The sequence below is a fragment of the Lemur catta genome, chromosome 6, assembly GCF_020740605.2.
Source record: "Lemur catta isolate mLemCat1 chromosome 6, mLemCat1.pri, whole genome shotgun sequence".
Classification (NCBI taxonomy): domain Eukaryota; kingdom Metazoa; phylum Chordata; class Mammalia; order Primates; family Lemuridae; genus Lemur; species Lemur catta.
The window spans coordinates 98,528,816-98,543,984 of record NC_059133.1 but is presented as its reverse complement, the minus strand read 5'-3'; the positions used below and the strand labels follow the sequence as shown (position 1 = coordinate 98,543,984).

The 15,169-nt window shown below is 38.8% G+C and overlaps 1 protein-coding gene across 2 annotated transcripts in view; it reads right to left on the bottom strand.

Moving 5' to 3' along the window:
• DCP1B (decapping mRNA 1B) overlaps positions 1 to 15,169 on the bottom strand; it is a 54,452-nt gene that overhangs the window by 3,840 nt on the left and 35,443 nt on the right. For both annotated transcript variants that reach the window (XM_045554648.1, XM_045554649.1), the window contains 4 exons: positions 13,263 to 13,329; positions 10,938 to 11,073; positions 2,957 to 3,085; positions 646 to 1,467 (listed from right to left, as the gene is read on the bottom strand). In XM_045554648.1, coding sequence (XP_045410604.1) covers positions 646 to 1,467; positions 2,957 to 3,085; positions 10,938 to 11,073; positions 13,263 to 13,329 — 1,154 coding nt within the window. The remainder of the gene's footprint in view (positions 1 to 645; positions 1,468 to 2,956; positions 3,086 to 10,937; positions 11,074 to 13,262; positions 13,330 to 15,169) is intronic.

Here is a 15,169-nt window from a genome sequence, read left to right as displayed (position 1 = left end):
AGGTGGGTGGTGTATTTATCCCTCTCTGATTTTCATTAAGCTACACTGATGATAGAGAAATAAAAACAGGCTGTACCTTTAAGGAGTTAATATGTTTTCTGTTTAGTTGCAAAACCTACAGGAGTTCAGGCTCTCCAGAGGAAGGGAGGCTATTTCCTTCATCACTCTGTACCCACACGTAGCACCATGCCTGACATGTCGTAAATGCTCAAAAATATTTACTAAACAAATGAATAAACAACAATTTACCGTGTACTGAAAAAACAAGAGGTCAGATGTTTGGTGTCCCAGAATGATTTCAAAGCAGACCAAGTTTCCCTAGTCAAAGACTAGGGTATTCTTCCATGTCTATGCTGGCCTGTAGACATTGTAACATTATGAAAATTTAACTCTACAAATAAATTAAGGGGGCGGGGAGTTCCCAGATTGCTAAGCTAAATGAAGATTCTCCCTCCAGGCAGAAAGTTAAGGCGATCAAGACGCACAGGTGTGGCCTTTGGCACCCTGTTCTCTACAGAAATGTCTGTGATACGTGGTCCCTAGAGCACAGAAGTGGACTCTAAATTTCACTGCATTATAGTTACACTTTTTCTTTCTTTTCTTTCTTTCTCCCTCCCTGACTCCCTGCCCCCAGTAGAAACTCACCTGAAAAAGAGGGGTCTGCTTTTCTGTGCTGGATGTCTTGCTGATCCAGGATTCCAAGGGTCGGCCTGTTCCAGAGCTCTGCATGACCACGGGAAACTTGGCTGCCAAGGAAGGGCGGTTGGCTGCCTGCAGCTGCTGCTCCTGCTGCACAAGCTGCAGCCTTCTCAGCAACGCCTGAGGGGAGATCACTCCAGAACTGCCTGTCTGAGTGCCGGACAGGGGCAGTGGCTGTCCTGGGAGCGTGCACTGTTCCTTTCCATGAGCCTGATGTCCCAGTGTCTGAGGTGGAAGGGACCCATTGAAATAGACCGGTGGCGGCTGAGCCAGACCCCTTCCTGAAGCCACAGGGGTGGCAGACGTGGGGGCCCTGCTGCAGTGCGCTGCCCCCGGGGCTCTCTGAAGTTTCTCTAACAGGCTCTGAGTTCTGGGAGCACTTTGCACACCAGGAGCAACCCCAGTGTCGTGGTGGGACTCTGGCTGGGCAGGTCCCGTAAAAACTTCCCCCGAAGAACAGGGATTGCCATTCTCACAGGGCCGGTTTTCAGGCAGCTCTGACAGTGGGTGCAGGTCTGCGCTCCTGACCATGAGCTTCTGAATGGCCGGACAGAGCTGCTTCTCCATGGCCGGCGAGTGGCCCTGGGGTTCCTCATAGGACAGGGAGCGCACAACCCCCTGCCGGACTGGAAACTTCTCCTGCTGCTGCTGCTGCTGCTGCTGCTGGTGGAGGGACTGTGGAGGCTCCAGGGCTCCCTGACACGTAGCTTTGTACGGCTTCCCAAACAGAGCTGTCAAGGATAAGTGTTGGGGTGCAGGGTCTGAGACCTGGAAAACATAAAAATACCTGAGAATGGGTCCACATACAATTTTTTTATATGGGTGGGCCGTGAAACATAACTTAATGATTGTATCTATTTACAAAGGATTGATTAGAGAGGATAAAAACCTTAATTATAAAAAATTTTAAAAATGTGAGACTTCCTTTTTAATGTCAAAATTTATCACAGCATTCTCCCCCACCATCTCCAAGACAGTTGTTATATTTTCATATCTGTTGAATGATAAAATACGGTCCTTGAGGGGTCTGGGGTTTCACAGTTGGGGACCACTGTGATATGAAATTATACACAGTAAAAGGTAACCAGTCTCTTCGGCAGGGAGCTATCTAACCCTGCAGACCACAAGGAGATATTGAGAATACACAGGAATATGAGGATTTCAGAACTCCTTTTCACAGAATTTAATCTCATTTGATCCTTTCAACTATATAATGGTAGCATTTAAAAAATCATCAGACACAGAGAGTCGACCTTGGCCTGGCCAGACACAAAGCCACTTCCTTTCTGCTCCGTAGGATCTCTACCTCTTCCTGTTGCTTTCTGCATTGCTGCACTAAGAAAACATAAGCTTCATTCTACAGTCAACATATTCTGGTCTCTCTATTAGAATATAATAAAAACTTTCCATGGAAAGCAAATAATGAACAGAGCTAAAAAAAAATCAAAAAAGACTTATTTTTTTAAAACTCAATGTAAGACTTTCATTAGCTAGTCTTTATGTATTTTGGCTCCATGTTCATTTTCACAATTGATTTAAACTAATTCCTTTTGTGGAAAAAAAAAGCCTCTTTAAGAATAACCATGATAAAATGACACAGCCACATTATGTTTACAATCAACAATGGGACCTGCAGATTAGCAATTTTTGTTATTGCTGTATTACCCTGCAAAATATACACACTGATATAAAAGCTGCTATAATGTTCATACTTTAGATTGCAAACACAGCAAGAAGTCATCAGGTCTGCGGAGGAATCTGACACACTCCTTCAGACTGCGAGCTCCCTCAGAGCAGGCCCACTCTGCAGACACAACACCCAACGCTGTACCTGGTATTAGGGCGGCGCCAGAAATGGTGAACTCAATTTTGTCGCCTCGGTGGTTGTTCTGTCAGTGGCCTTGGCAAAGCACCTACCCCAGAAGAATATGGACCCAAAGGGTAATGTTCCTGTCACCTCTGACAATGTTATTAGTTGCCTGCTGCTTTTTAAAAAAATACTTTATCTTTTAAGGAGTTCAAGTCCACAAGAGAGTAGCACAGAACGTGGTAAATGCCAAAAGTAAAAATTTTAACCCTTTTCTAGGAAGAGTAAGTTAACAATCATTAAAAAAATCTCTAATTTGAAATCTCTTTTTCCTGGATTTGCCATAAAGCATTCTTCAGCAGCACCAGGCCCTCCCGTGACTGCGCTCTGGGTCAAAGCTCGTTGGGAGCCCACAGAGACACCGAGTATGAACAGCAGCGGAGTTTGTACCTGGCTGGGCTGAAGTGTGTGTTGCTGCTGGTTTTCACTGGGCTTCACTGGAATTGGTTTGATGAGATTGGGGTTGTCATAGATGGCAGACGAACTGGTTATCTTTTTTGGCTCAGAACAGGTTTTACACTGAAACGGAAAAAAAAACTCACTTCATTTTTGGTATGAAATAAGCTTTAGTCTTTTTAAAAGAATATACCTTCTTGCTTCTTATCTAATTGGTAGATGGCCATTTTATGATACATTTTTATGCACAAAGGAAAATCCCTTCAATTTCTCTGAATGAGCTATATTTGAGTATAAATCGAGTTCAAATTTAATTTTTTGTAACTGCACTAGACAGTGCTCTAAAATATTACCAACAGCATTGACCTGTAGGACTGAGAGGCTCTTAGATACTTGGGTAATTGAAAGGCTGTATATATGCTTAAGAAGTAACAGCTTACAAATATGTAGTCTAATGCTTTTCAATGATAAACAGTTATAGACACTATTCCTTAAATAACGTGTCTGGATTATAGTAGGGTTTTCCCCTCCATTGGCAGTTGACTTATAATAAAATTGGAGAGATGTTGAGTATATTTTATCAAAGCAACTAAACCTTTTTGGTCTGCAAACCAAAAAGTAGAGCTGACTCAAACCACTGATTTTAAAATTGCTAACATCATCTTTATTTAATAAATGACTTCTTGCATAAACAGAATAATTCAAATCTGAGTGTTCTGAACCACTTACTACAAATTAGAGTTTTGTAGAGAAAGAGACAAGAGACAAGCCTCCTCATTTCAAACACTGACTCATTATCATACATTAATCTAACCAGCCATGCAATTGCTAACACAGTAGGATTCATAACAAAAAGAGCATAGCAATGAGGTTGGTGTCTATTTTGCAAAAGCACCAAATAAAACAATATAAAAATTCCATCTTCTGTACTGTAGACTCGCTAGCATTGTTAGTTTCAACTGTACAGTCAAGGCCTCTGGCCAGAAAATTTTTCATACTGTACCTGACATGGAATGTACTTTAAACACAATCTTGTCCCTCAGGAACCCATGGTTCCCAATGCGTTTTACAGTTATTGGGGTGTATTTTCTAATTCAAAGATCCAGGGGTATGGGGCCTATCACTACTGTGTGCACTTAGGTTTGTAAGGTTACCCATACAAAAGACAAATTATTTCCTTCCAAGCATTGCCAATAATTTGGATATTTGGCACAAGCATTAAGTGAGATGTCAAATCACTTTATAAATCATAAAGTATTATTTCTAATTCTTAGGTGAACGATGGTACTTAGTGGTATGGCCGCATGGAGCCACTGGCCTGGTTTTCCAACACATGGAGAAGCAAGACAAGAACACAGCCTAAGATATGGTCCCTTACAAAACTATAGCATGAAAAGCCTTTAACTTCCCCTGGCTATTTAAAAGAAAGTGGATGCTTAACTTTCACTGAATCACCCTTTCTGTACTTCTTTGTTTTCTATGTTCAAGAACACTGAATTTCAACCAAAGAAAAACAGATTTTTCCCATCTTCCCTCTGCACATATCCATGTGGGCAAAGAGGCTGCTTTGTCTCTTGATATGCATAACCCTCTGACAGCTTCCGCTAATTCAAATGTATCTCTAAAAGTTGTTTTTTATGTCACTACAGCTGTCTACCTACCCATGCTTTTATGTAAAAATTGCTCCCTCTTATCAAATTGCTCAGAATTAATCATCCATCTCAATAGTTTGTAGCTTGTTTTCCAGTTGTTTAATTTTCTATGCTGCTGCAGACCAACATATCTTTAAAATACTTGGGAAAGAACACTTTTCCAAAATAATGAATCATGGATTCTTCATAGAACCTGAGGCAGTTTTTTAAAACTTCAAAAACTATGTCACGTAATCCCATTTTATCACACACAAACACAAATATGTATATCTATGCCTCAAGGATAGTCTGAAAGAAAACACAGTAGAAGTACAAAAAGTAGATATCTTTTTTATACTTTTTAAATTTTTTTCATTCAATATCAAAAGACACTTAATTTCTATAACTTCATAAATGAGTTATAACTATATTCAGGAAAGAACTGTTAACTCTTGTCTTAAAGCACAGAACACAAAATAGTCCACTTCTGAATACTCCAAGTCTAACTGCAGCCTGTAGTTCATTTCTGGCCCTGGTTCCTTTTCTTACTGAGCTTTGGTTATTTTATTACTCACTTGCACCTCAACTAGAAATTGAATAGGAAGGAGGCAAAAGAAGAATGAAGCGCAAATTAACATCATTGCTGCTTTAAAGCTGATTCATAGAAAGTTATTTCTCAGAGGAGAATGCATAAAATATTGGCCACAATATGGTTTTCAAATTATTTTATTAACTTCCTACAAAAAGTTGTATCTGGTGTCACTAGACTTCACTTACCAATATCATATACCAATAGCCCAAATTTTTCTTAGTTTTACTGATTCTTGGGATTTTCATAAATTTAAGATTTCTAGAGAGACTTAAACATAAGACTTAAAGTTATAAAACTACTAGAAGAAAACATAGGGAAAAAGCTCCATGACCTTGGGCTGGGCAATGATTTCTTGGATATGACCCCAAAGACAGGCAACAAAAGCAAATGGGATTATATCAAACTAAAAAGCTTCTGCACAGCAAAGGAAACAACAGAGTGAAGAGACAACCTGTGGAATGAAAGAAAATAATTGCACATCATACATCTGATGAGGGGTTAATGTCCAAAATATATAAGGAACTCAAGTCAACAGTAATAAAACAACCTGATTTAAAAATGGGTCAGGCAAAGGACCTGAATAGACATTTTTCAAAAGAAGACACAAAAATGGCCAACAGGTATTTGAAAAAATACTCAACATCACTAATTACCAGGGAAATGCAAATTAAAACCACAATGAGATATCACCTCAAACTTCACAGTAGAATGTCTCCTATCAAAAGGTGAAACATTAAATGTTGGTGAGGATGTAGAAAAAAGGGAACCTTTGTACATTGTTGGTGGGAATGTAAATTGCCATATCCATTATGGAAAACAGTATGGAGGTTCCTCAAAAAATTAAAAACAGAACTACCATATGATCCGGCAAATCCCACTTCTGGGTATTTATCCAAAGGAAGTGAAATCAGTCTGTTGCAGAGGTATCTGCGCCCCTACGTCCACTGCAGCACTATGCACAATAGCCAAGACAGGGAACCAACCTAAGTGTCCATCAACAGATGAGCGGATAAAGAAAATGTGGCACATATATACAATGGGATGCTACTCAGCTTTAAAGAAGGAAATCCTGTCATTTGCAACAACATAGGTGGACCTAGAGGACATTATGTTAAGCAAAATAAGTCAGGCATAGAAAGACAAACACTGCACGATCTCACTTATATGTGGAATCCAAAAAAGTCAAACTCACAGGAGCAGAAAGTAGAATGGTGGCTGCCAGGGGCTGAGGGAGGGGAGAAGATTGGGGAGATGCTGACCAAACGACACAAAATTCCAGGTAGACACGAGTAATAAGTTCAAGAGGTCTACTGTACACCATGATGACTACAGTTAATAACAATATATTGTATACTTGAAAGTTGCTAACAGAGTAATCGGGCTGTTAATGGCAGAAGGAATAATTTCTTCCTTATTTATCTCATGGCTGGAGCAACTGACATTATGTATATAACAACATGTATTTGATTTTTACAGAAAAGCACAGTCTATACATTAATTAGACATTTGCATTTTATGTCAACAGTATAACAACAAATCTGTGGGGCATAAAGATGAATAGAACATTGTTTTAACTGAGCTTACAGTGTAGTGAGAGATGTTGACTTAAATGTAATAAATGAAGAAGAACAAAATAAGTTCTAAATAGTCATAGACTGGGGAGTTCATTGGGAAGAATTAATTTTACGTGGAAAACTCCACGTAAAAAAGTGACATTTTTACTGGGCCTTGAAGGATACATATAATAGATTCTGAAGGGCAAACAAAATGAGGGGCAAACTATTTCAAGTTGTAGATATATTATAAAGTGATGATCTAAATTAAATCTTCAAAACCATGTATGTTTCTGATGTTTCTGAGTGTGTGTGTGTGTGTGTGTGTGTGTGTGTTCGTGTGATCTCCTATGTCATGGTCAGTCGGGTGAGGCCACAGAGGAGACACAGGGAAGTCTGAGGAAAACACATTTCATTCTACTTACAGGTACTGGAAACGAGAGGCGTGCCACACCACGCGGGGCCACACATGGAAGCCACCAAGGCGTCAGGAGCAAGGAAAAGCCTAGGCTAGAGCCTTTATTGGGACTTCCGTGGGAAAGGCAAGACAGGGCGTGGTAAACAGTGAGGCCTGGCTAGTCTTCAATAACTGCGGCAGGCTCTAAGCTACAGGAGTGGTCCCTAGACGCCTGGTGCCTGGCCTGGCTGGGCAGGATGACTGAGGCAGAGGAACACAGTATGGGCCAGAGGAGGCCAGCTCTGCACTGGTCACTTTGCATACGAAAGGCCTACTCCAGGCTGAGCCCTTTGTGGTCTCTAAGAACTGGATGTCTGGAGAGGGGTGGTCTCCTCAGCCAGAAAGGTTTTTAAGATGTCAAAACATTATAACATACAGAAAATTAAAAATATGAACAACACAGTGTGTGTGCATGCAGTGTGTTTGTGTGTTGAGAGGAGAGAGGGAAAGAAAATAATTTTTGTTTAATATTTATATTTATTACTTATCACTGTTATGTTGTCTTCATAGAACCTAAGTTCCTAGAGGGCAGAATTGTCACCTTTTAAAGATTAATCTTTAATGAGCCTACTACAGTACAATTAATAAAGTATAATTGTCTAATTATTTGACTAGTTGCCAAGTTATCAGGATACCTTTTAATGAATTTTGAAGAATTTAAAAAAATAAAAAACTAATACAGAAAAAGTTGCTATGGTGTGAGGCTGGGATTAAGGCATCTCTGTGCAGGCCCTGTGACAGAAAGGCAATGAAACTCTGGCTTGCTCACATCCATGTTTTCCCTCCTTCGTTCAGCACCACCCTGTGTTAGGCACTTGGAAGATGACCAGGGATATAGAGATGGATAAAGGATGTTCTTTGTACTCAAGAAGCTCACAGTCTATCAAGTCAAAGGTATTTTGGAGAAACTTGGTCAACTGTCTGTGTGTTCCACTTCATTTAGGGTTTTTCTAATTGCTCCCTTGTGGCATCAGTTAACCTGTTTTTCCACCTCCTCACCCCCATTCACCTTCTGTAAACCAGAAGGGCAGAGCTCAAGGCTCAGATTCAGGATCAGCCTTTAGGCAAGAATATGTCAGGGTGTGGCTGTACACACTTCACATCGCATCACATCAGGAAGCCATAAATGCTTGGTGATCTAGCCAGTGCGGTTCCAGGGGAGGCAGCCTGGTCCTGCCACAGTTGGGTTTGCATCAGCCTTTGCCATAACATCAGCATCACTGAGGATCAGTGCCTGCCTGAGTCAATGACTTCACGAGGGTGTTTTTACGTTCTATTATGTCCTCTACATTGACTAGCTGGAATTCTTTGGTAGAGAAGAACTTACCCTCACCGACCAGGGCTGTTTGGTTACTCTGAAATATAGTCCATTCTGGGTAGGCAGGATAAATGCTTAACCTAGTCGCATTAATGATCAATTTTCAGAGGAACGGCACCAGCCTGAGCAAGAGTGAGACCCCGTCTCTACTAAAAATAGAAAGAAATTATCTGGACAGCTAAAAATATATATAGAAAAATTAGCCGGGCATGGTAGTGCATGCCTGTAGTCCCAGCTACTCGGGAGGCTGAGGCAGGAGGACTGCTTGAGCCCAGGAGTTTGAGGTTGCTGTGAGCTAGGCTGACGCCATGGCACTCTAGCCTGGGCAACAGTGTGAGACTCTGTCTCAAAAAAAAAAAAAAAAAAAATATTTTTCAGAGGAAGGAGCTGGTGCCTCAGCACCTTCAAAGGCTAACCAATAATTTTGTTTTGTTTTGTGTTCTGTTTTCAGCTTGCTCGCTCCCTCTCTCTCATCACCATGTACTCGTAGATTTTTACATATTTAATGTGCTTCAAACCACTGTAGTCATTCCCATTGACATTAGAATCTGATGCTTTGGTCAGTGGTCCTTTAATGATTATTGTGTCCTTTTCACATGACCCTATTAGTCTGACTTTACTATCCCAGACCTGTTATCATAAATTTCTTTAAAGAGCCCTAATACCTTAGGGGGAAATAATATTTAGAAATAACAATCTGGGTGATATAGGTGCTTATTGCTACTGAGTTGTCATTTACTTCTATGTCTCTTCAGGGCAAAAGTTAGGAAGTCTTTATATTTTTTGTTTCTCTAGTTAAGAAACAAAATATGAACTAATTCTGATATTTCCACTTAATATTATACAGTTTTGATTTATTTGATTTTTTTTCTCTTACACTAAGGTTTTTACACATTTATATAATTTCTTATTTATTATATCCATAACAGTTGAAAAATTACAATGTCAACATTACTAATAACAATAAAACCACTTTCTTGCAGTTCTTTTTGTCTTTAAAATGTAACCCACTAAGAGTGTTCAATTCAAACACTGGGTTTTAAAGTCAGTCTAGTTTTTTCTAAGTAATTATGTCACAATATAAGATTCAGTTATATATATTTATTTCAGCTAGTTTCTAAATTCTAGGATTTTAATTTTCTTCTTTCTTGTTAATTTTATTTTTTGCCCATTTTGCTAGAGAGTGTTAATCTTATACTTCTGAATTTTTAGGAACTCTTTCTAATATAGGGAAATTAACCTCTTCCTGTTATTTTGTTGTAAATATTTTTCTGAATTAGTTTTATATCTTTTTATTTTGCTTGTGTTAATTTTAAACCTTGTAAAGTATTTTTTTAATTTTTATGTAGTTGAATTAATTGCTTTTGGGTTTTAAGGCATAGTTAGGAAGATTTCTCTTTTCCTAGATTACAAAAAAATCCATACAAGTTTTCTTTTTCTTTATTATACTGGTTATATTTTTACATTTAAATTTCTAATACATTAGGAATTTATCCTGGTATATGGTGTGAGGTATAGATTTGATTTTGTGTTTTTCGAAATGGCCACCAGTTGCCCAAACACCACTTATTCAGGAATTCATTCAAATAGCTGATTTGAGATTACTGCCTTTATCATATCCTGATTCATATATACTTGAGTCTAATTCTAGACTTAGAATCTTGTTGTTTATGTGTCAGTGCCACCAACGCCATGCTGCTTTCCATGTCCAGACTTCAACGTCGTAGCATGAGGTAGAGCTCGCTCCACCCCCACAGGTCTGCCCCCATTTTCCCCACCTCCAAGCCCTGCCGATATCCCGCTTCTTTGCCAGCGTTTCCCAGCTGCTCCTCCTTGCACATTTCTCCACACAAACCTTACTGTCAACCTGTCCGGTCCAGGGGGAACAGAAGAAGAGGAAGAGGAAGAAGAAAAAGAAGAGGAAGAAGGAGGAGGGGCAAAAGAAACCAGTGGTATTTGTTTAGGGAGCACTTTAAATTTATAGTTTTAAGGAGAACTGAGAGCTTTATGTTGAATCTTCTTATTCAAGAACAGGGCACATATTTCCATCTGTTCAAATCTATTTTCATGCCTTTTAGAAGTTTTTAAACATTTTCCTCACACAGATTTTGCCCATTTCTTGTGAATTTTATTACAAAGAATTTTATATTCATTTGTTATTACTATAAATGGGGTCTTCTCTTCTGGTAAATCTTCTAACTGGATACTGTTTGTATATATCAAGGCTACTGATTTCTCAGGCTACCTTTTAATCCACTTAAAAGCAAACAGTTTTCTTTAGCCTACTAAGAGCAAATAAAGATTTTATTTTCAATTTTATTTGACAGAAAGAATTCAAACCGAATCAAAAGGATCAGTCCTTCTCAACAACAATCATCCTACTATGGAATTTAAGTGTGTGTCACAGGAAGGGTAAAAACTCACCTTTGTGTATTCATCTTTGGCCTTGGTGAGCATTCGCAAGATGTCCACTTCTGTGCCCTCCCCTGAACTGGGGATCACTGGGGAGGGTCCTGCCCCAGCTCCCTGGTGGGCTTTCAGCTGCTCATACTGCGTTAGGCTGAAAAACACAAGGGGAAGGGCCACACAAGAAAAACCAATTCGACAGAAATGGTTAAAACCATCCTATTTCTCACCCAGCTGTTTTCATCCTGCTACAACCCTATTAGGAATAAGACTACTTCAGAATTTAAGGAAGAAAAATGTGAGCTGAGGGCCCGAGTTTGCTTGACTACATACCTGAGTCTAGCACAGGGGCTGGCCAACTAATCCACAGGCCAAATCCAGCCCCACCTGCTTTTGTAAAGAAAGTTACAAACACAGCCATGCTCACTTGTTGATGTTTTGTTTATAGCTGCTCTCACACTACAAGGGCAGAGGTGAGTAGTCGCAACAGAGATCCTTTGGACAGCAAAGCCTAAAATATTCACTATCTGGTCCCTTTCAGAAGAGAGTTTGCCAACTCCTCATGGAGTGTATTTGAATGGATGCTATCATTAATTGCTGAGGAAATCCAATTAAGAGGTCTCAAACATCAAGGAAACTGCACGCAAATAGAGATCCCCACCGCCCCATTATGGAGTGCCTTGAAATCAAAGCAAGGTTGATTCCAGCAACTCACATCCTGTAGTGCTCTGGCAGTTTAGAAACATAGTGAAGATTCCATTCTAACTCTAGGAAGACAGACCATTTAAAAAGCCACTTAGAGCAATGAGGAATTCTTTAGTTGCCCTGACAACAATACGGAAAAGAAACCAGATTGCTCCTGTATCCCACTAGGTGATGTCAAGGAAAATACATTTTCCCTCTCTGTCCTTTGACTTTTCAGCTCAAATTCTTTTATTATTGTCATGAAGTTTACAGTAAAAAAGATCTGAGAATTTTCTGAGAGATTTCATTCTAACTGGGGAAAGGGTCTGAATCCACACAAGTCAGCTACTTATTGCTAGTAAATAATCAATTTCCTGCCTGAGCTGTTAAGTAATTACTGCAGAATGCCGACAATTTTAACATGGCCGCTTGGCTGAGCTATAGGGTATTTTTTAATCTGTATGAAATCTTGCTATTATTATCCACTGCACAATTTACAATAACATGAATGCTCTAGGAACTAGTTGTTATAGTGGTAAATACCAGTTTGAATACACTTAATCACCATCTGCAACTTGAGCTAGTTAGCTAAAATTAGCTATCACAAGCTAGATTTTCAGGAATTAACTTTATTTGTAATAAGGTGCTCCCCACTTTTCACTTTCTTGGGGTCACTTTTAGACATTTCAATACCTCAGGATTTAAAAGTGGAAACTCATTCTTTTGCAGACAGCTGCAATGTGGCATCCACGTGGGCAGCAGCCATCCTATGTGCTTGGCTGAGTGCTGCCCCAGGTTGAGACCCAGCACGTGTAGGAAACTCATTTCACTCTGAGGCTCCTTCCCATCCCCACAAATAGCAGGGAAATAATTGCCTTATAGTGAGCAGCCCTGGGCCTCAAAGACTGATCAGAGTCAACCAACTGCAGAGCAGAAAGCAAGCTTACCCAGGCCCTCCTTTCAATGCAATCAGGAAACCAAGAGCTGAAAGTCAGACAGTAATTTTAAAGTTTCCCAAAATGCAGAATGGAACAAATCACAAGGTATCACGAGATTAAAAAAAAGAGACTGGGAACAAAAGAGAGAGAAAGAGAGAGAGAGTCTACTGATCAGTAAGCTAATAATAACTCTGCAATTTCCAAAGGGATTAAAAATAAAGACTATCCTAAGCATTCAGCGTTTGAGGCATGGGAGGAAATTTGAGCTCCTACAAACACACATACACAGTTAAGGAAAGCATTTGGGGAGGAAGGAAAGCAAAGGGTTTAGAGAATCTGGAGCAGCCTTTTAGGATGGCTCTGAATGTTCTTTTCACTGACAGACACACTGATAACTTTTCAAAGCAAAAATTGCTAATGTACAAATGAGGAAAATATTAAACAAAATTGCCATCTGGAACAACTCATATATATTTCACACAGGCAGAAAAAAAATGAGTTGAGTCATTCTAGATGATAAATCTTACCTAGTGAAAATGCAGCAAGTCATTTCTCATGTCTATTTTTCATTTATTAAGTAATATTAAATATTTTCCTGACCACTGTGGGAAAAGATTGCTATAAGAGATCTATTCTGTTAAGATTATAGTGTAATTATATACACTTAGAAATACAAATAAAAGCACCAGGCCCTAAAAATACTCAGCCTTTCAGCACTTACTTTTTCATAAGCTCTGCAATTCTTTGGCATTCTTCCTTATCATAAAACCAAATTCCATAAATGGACACTGTAAAAAACACATCAAACAAATTATGAGCATCTTCAAAACTACAAAACAGAAAGAAATTCTCTTTCCATTTTGAAGGAAAATACATAATTTATATATTGAATTAATTTATTCAATAATTATTGAATAAATAAAATCAATCATTGGAGTTAAATCTTAAAAATCTAGCATCGGAATTTGTTAAGTCCATGGAAAAATCTGTAGTGGTTTTATGTGTGCGAACATGTGTACACACATCCATACACACAGATATACACACATCCAATAAAGTGAGTTTTCCTTAAAAATATAGCACCTGGGCCGGGCGCAGTGGCTCACGCCTGTAATCCTAGCACTCTGGGAGGCCGAGGCAGGCAGATTGTTTGAGCTCAGGAGTTCGAGACCAGCCTGAGCAAGAGTGAGACCCCGTCTCTACTAAAAATAGAAAAGAAATTATACGGACAGCTAAAAACATATATATATATAGAAAAAATTAGCCGGGCATGGTGGTGCATGCCTGTAGTCCCAGCTACTCGGGAGGCTGAGGCAGGAGGATTGCTCGAGCCCAGGAGTTTGAGGTTGCTGTGAGCAAGGCTGACACCATGGCACTCTAGCCTGGGCAACAGAGTGAGACTCTGTCTCAAAAAAATAAAAATAAATAAAAAATATAGCACCTGAACACAATAGGCATTTGGTAAATTCTTATTTAAACAAAATGAATATAGATTAAAAATGAAACCAGAATTTCTAAACTTCCTGGCTTCAAGACATCATTGTTTCTATACTCCATTTGCACATTTCATAAACACATTTCATCTTTATTTTTAAATATTCCAAAACCTGATGCCCAAATTATGCCTAGAAACCTCCTTTCCTTCTTCTCTCAAGAATATGTTAACTTAGAAACTGGATTTGTAAGCTGTAAGTTAGGGATAGGTCCCTGGAAAAAATAAAATTTAATAATAAATCTCTGGCTTCAAAATGTCTGTACAGAAAATTTACAACTGTTGAAAGATTAGATATGACTATGATTTAATCATTTAGTAATGAAAGAAAATGTGGTATAGTATAGCTGCTATTGATTCATTTAATAATTTTCAAGTAAGTTACGTACTTTATTTTTTATTTCAGAATATCACGGGGGTACAAATGTTTTGGTTACACGGATTACTTTTGTACTGCTTGAGTCAAAGGTATGTGTGCCCATCACCCAGAGATTGTACATTGTACCTATCAGGCACGAAAGTTGCATACTTTAGTATGTGCCGCTCTATATCATTTTTATAGCAAAGGCTGAAACAGTTACAAAGTACGCGTATAAATATCCAGTTGAGGATCTGGTGGCATTAGTCATGTAAATAATGCATTAACTACATGTACATTTTTAAAATCTTCATTGAAAATAACAGCAATAGTATGATATAGCAACAAAAGCCAACAGAATATGTTTTAAAAGGGAAACTTCTTAAAATTTAATTATACTAATATTATTTTGTCATTAAAACAGCTGTGATAGTCTGACTACACCTTTTTTCCCCGCTTACCTGACCAAAGCCTGGGCATGGAATTTCTGTTTCTTGTCAGTAATGATTCAGATATCAAAAGGTACAAGAAATGTCCTTTTAGTGCTATTTTAAGCAGATATATTAAGAGGAAGCTTATGAATCTGGATTACTAATTTGCCAAAAGGCGGCAATGGGGCTTTAAACTTTGTTTCTGCAATTATTGGTCTGTCAGAAATCTTTATCTTACTACCTACGTGTGAAGGAGGAAAAAGTGAAAGAGAACTCCTGGCTTTTTCTTGCACTCTAGCCTTTTAGAAAAACATACACATGTTCCTCCTTAGTACATTGACAATCTT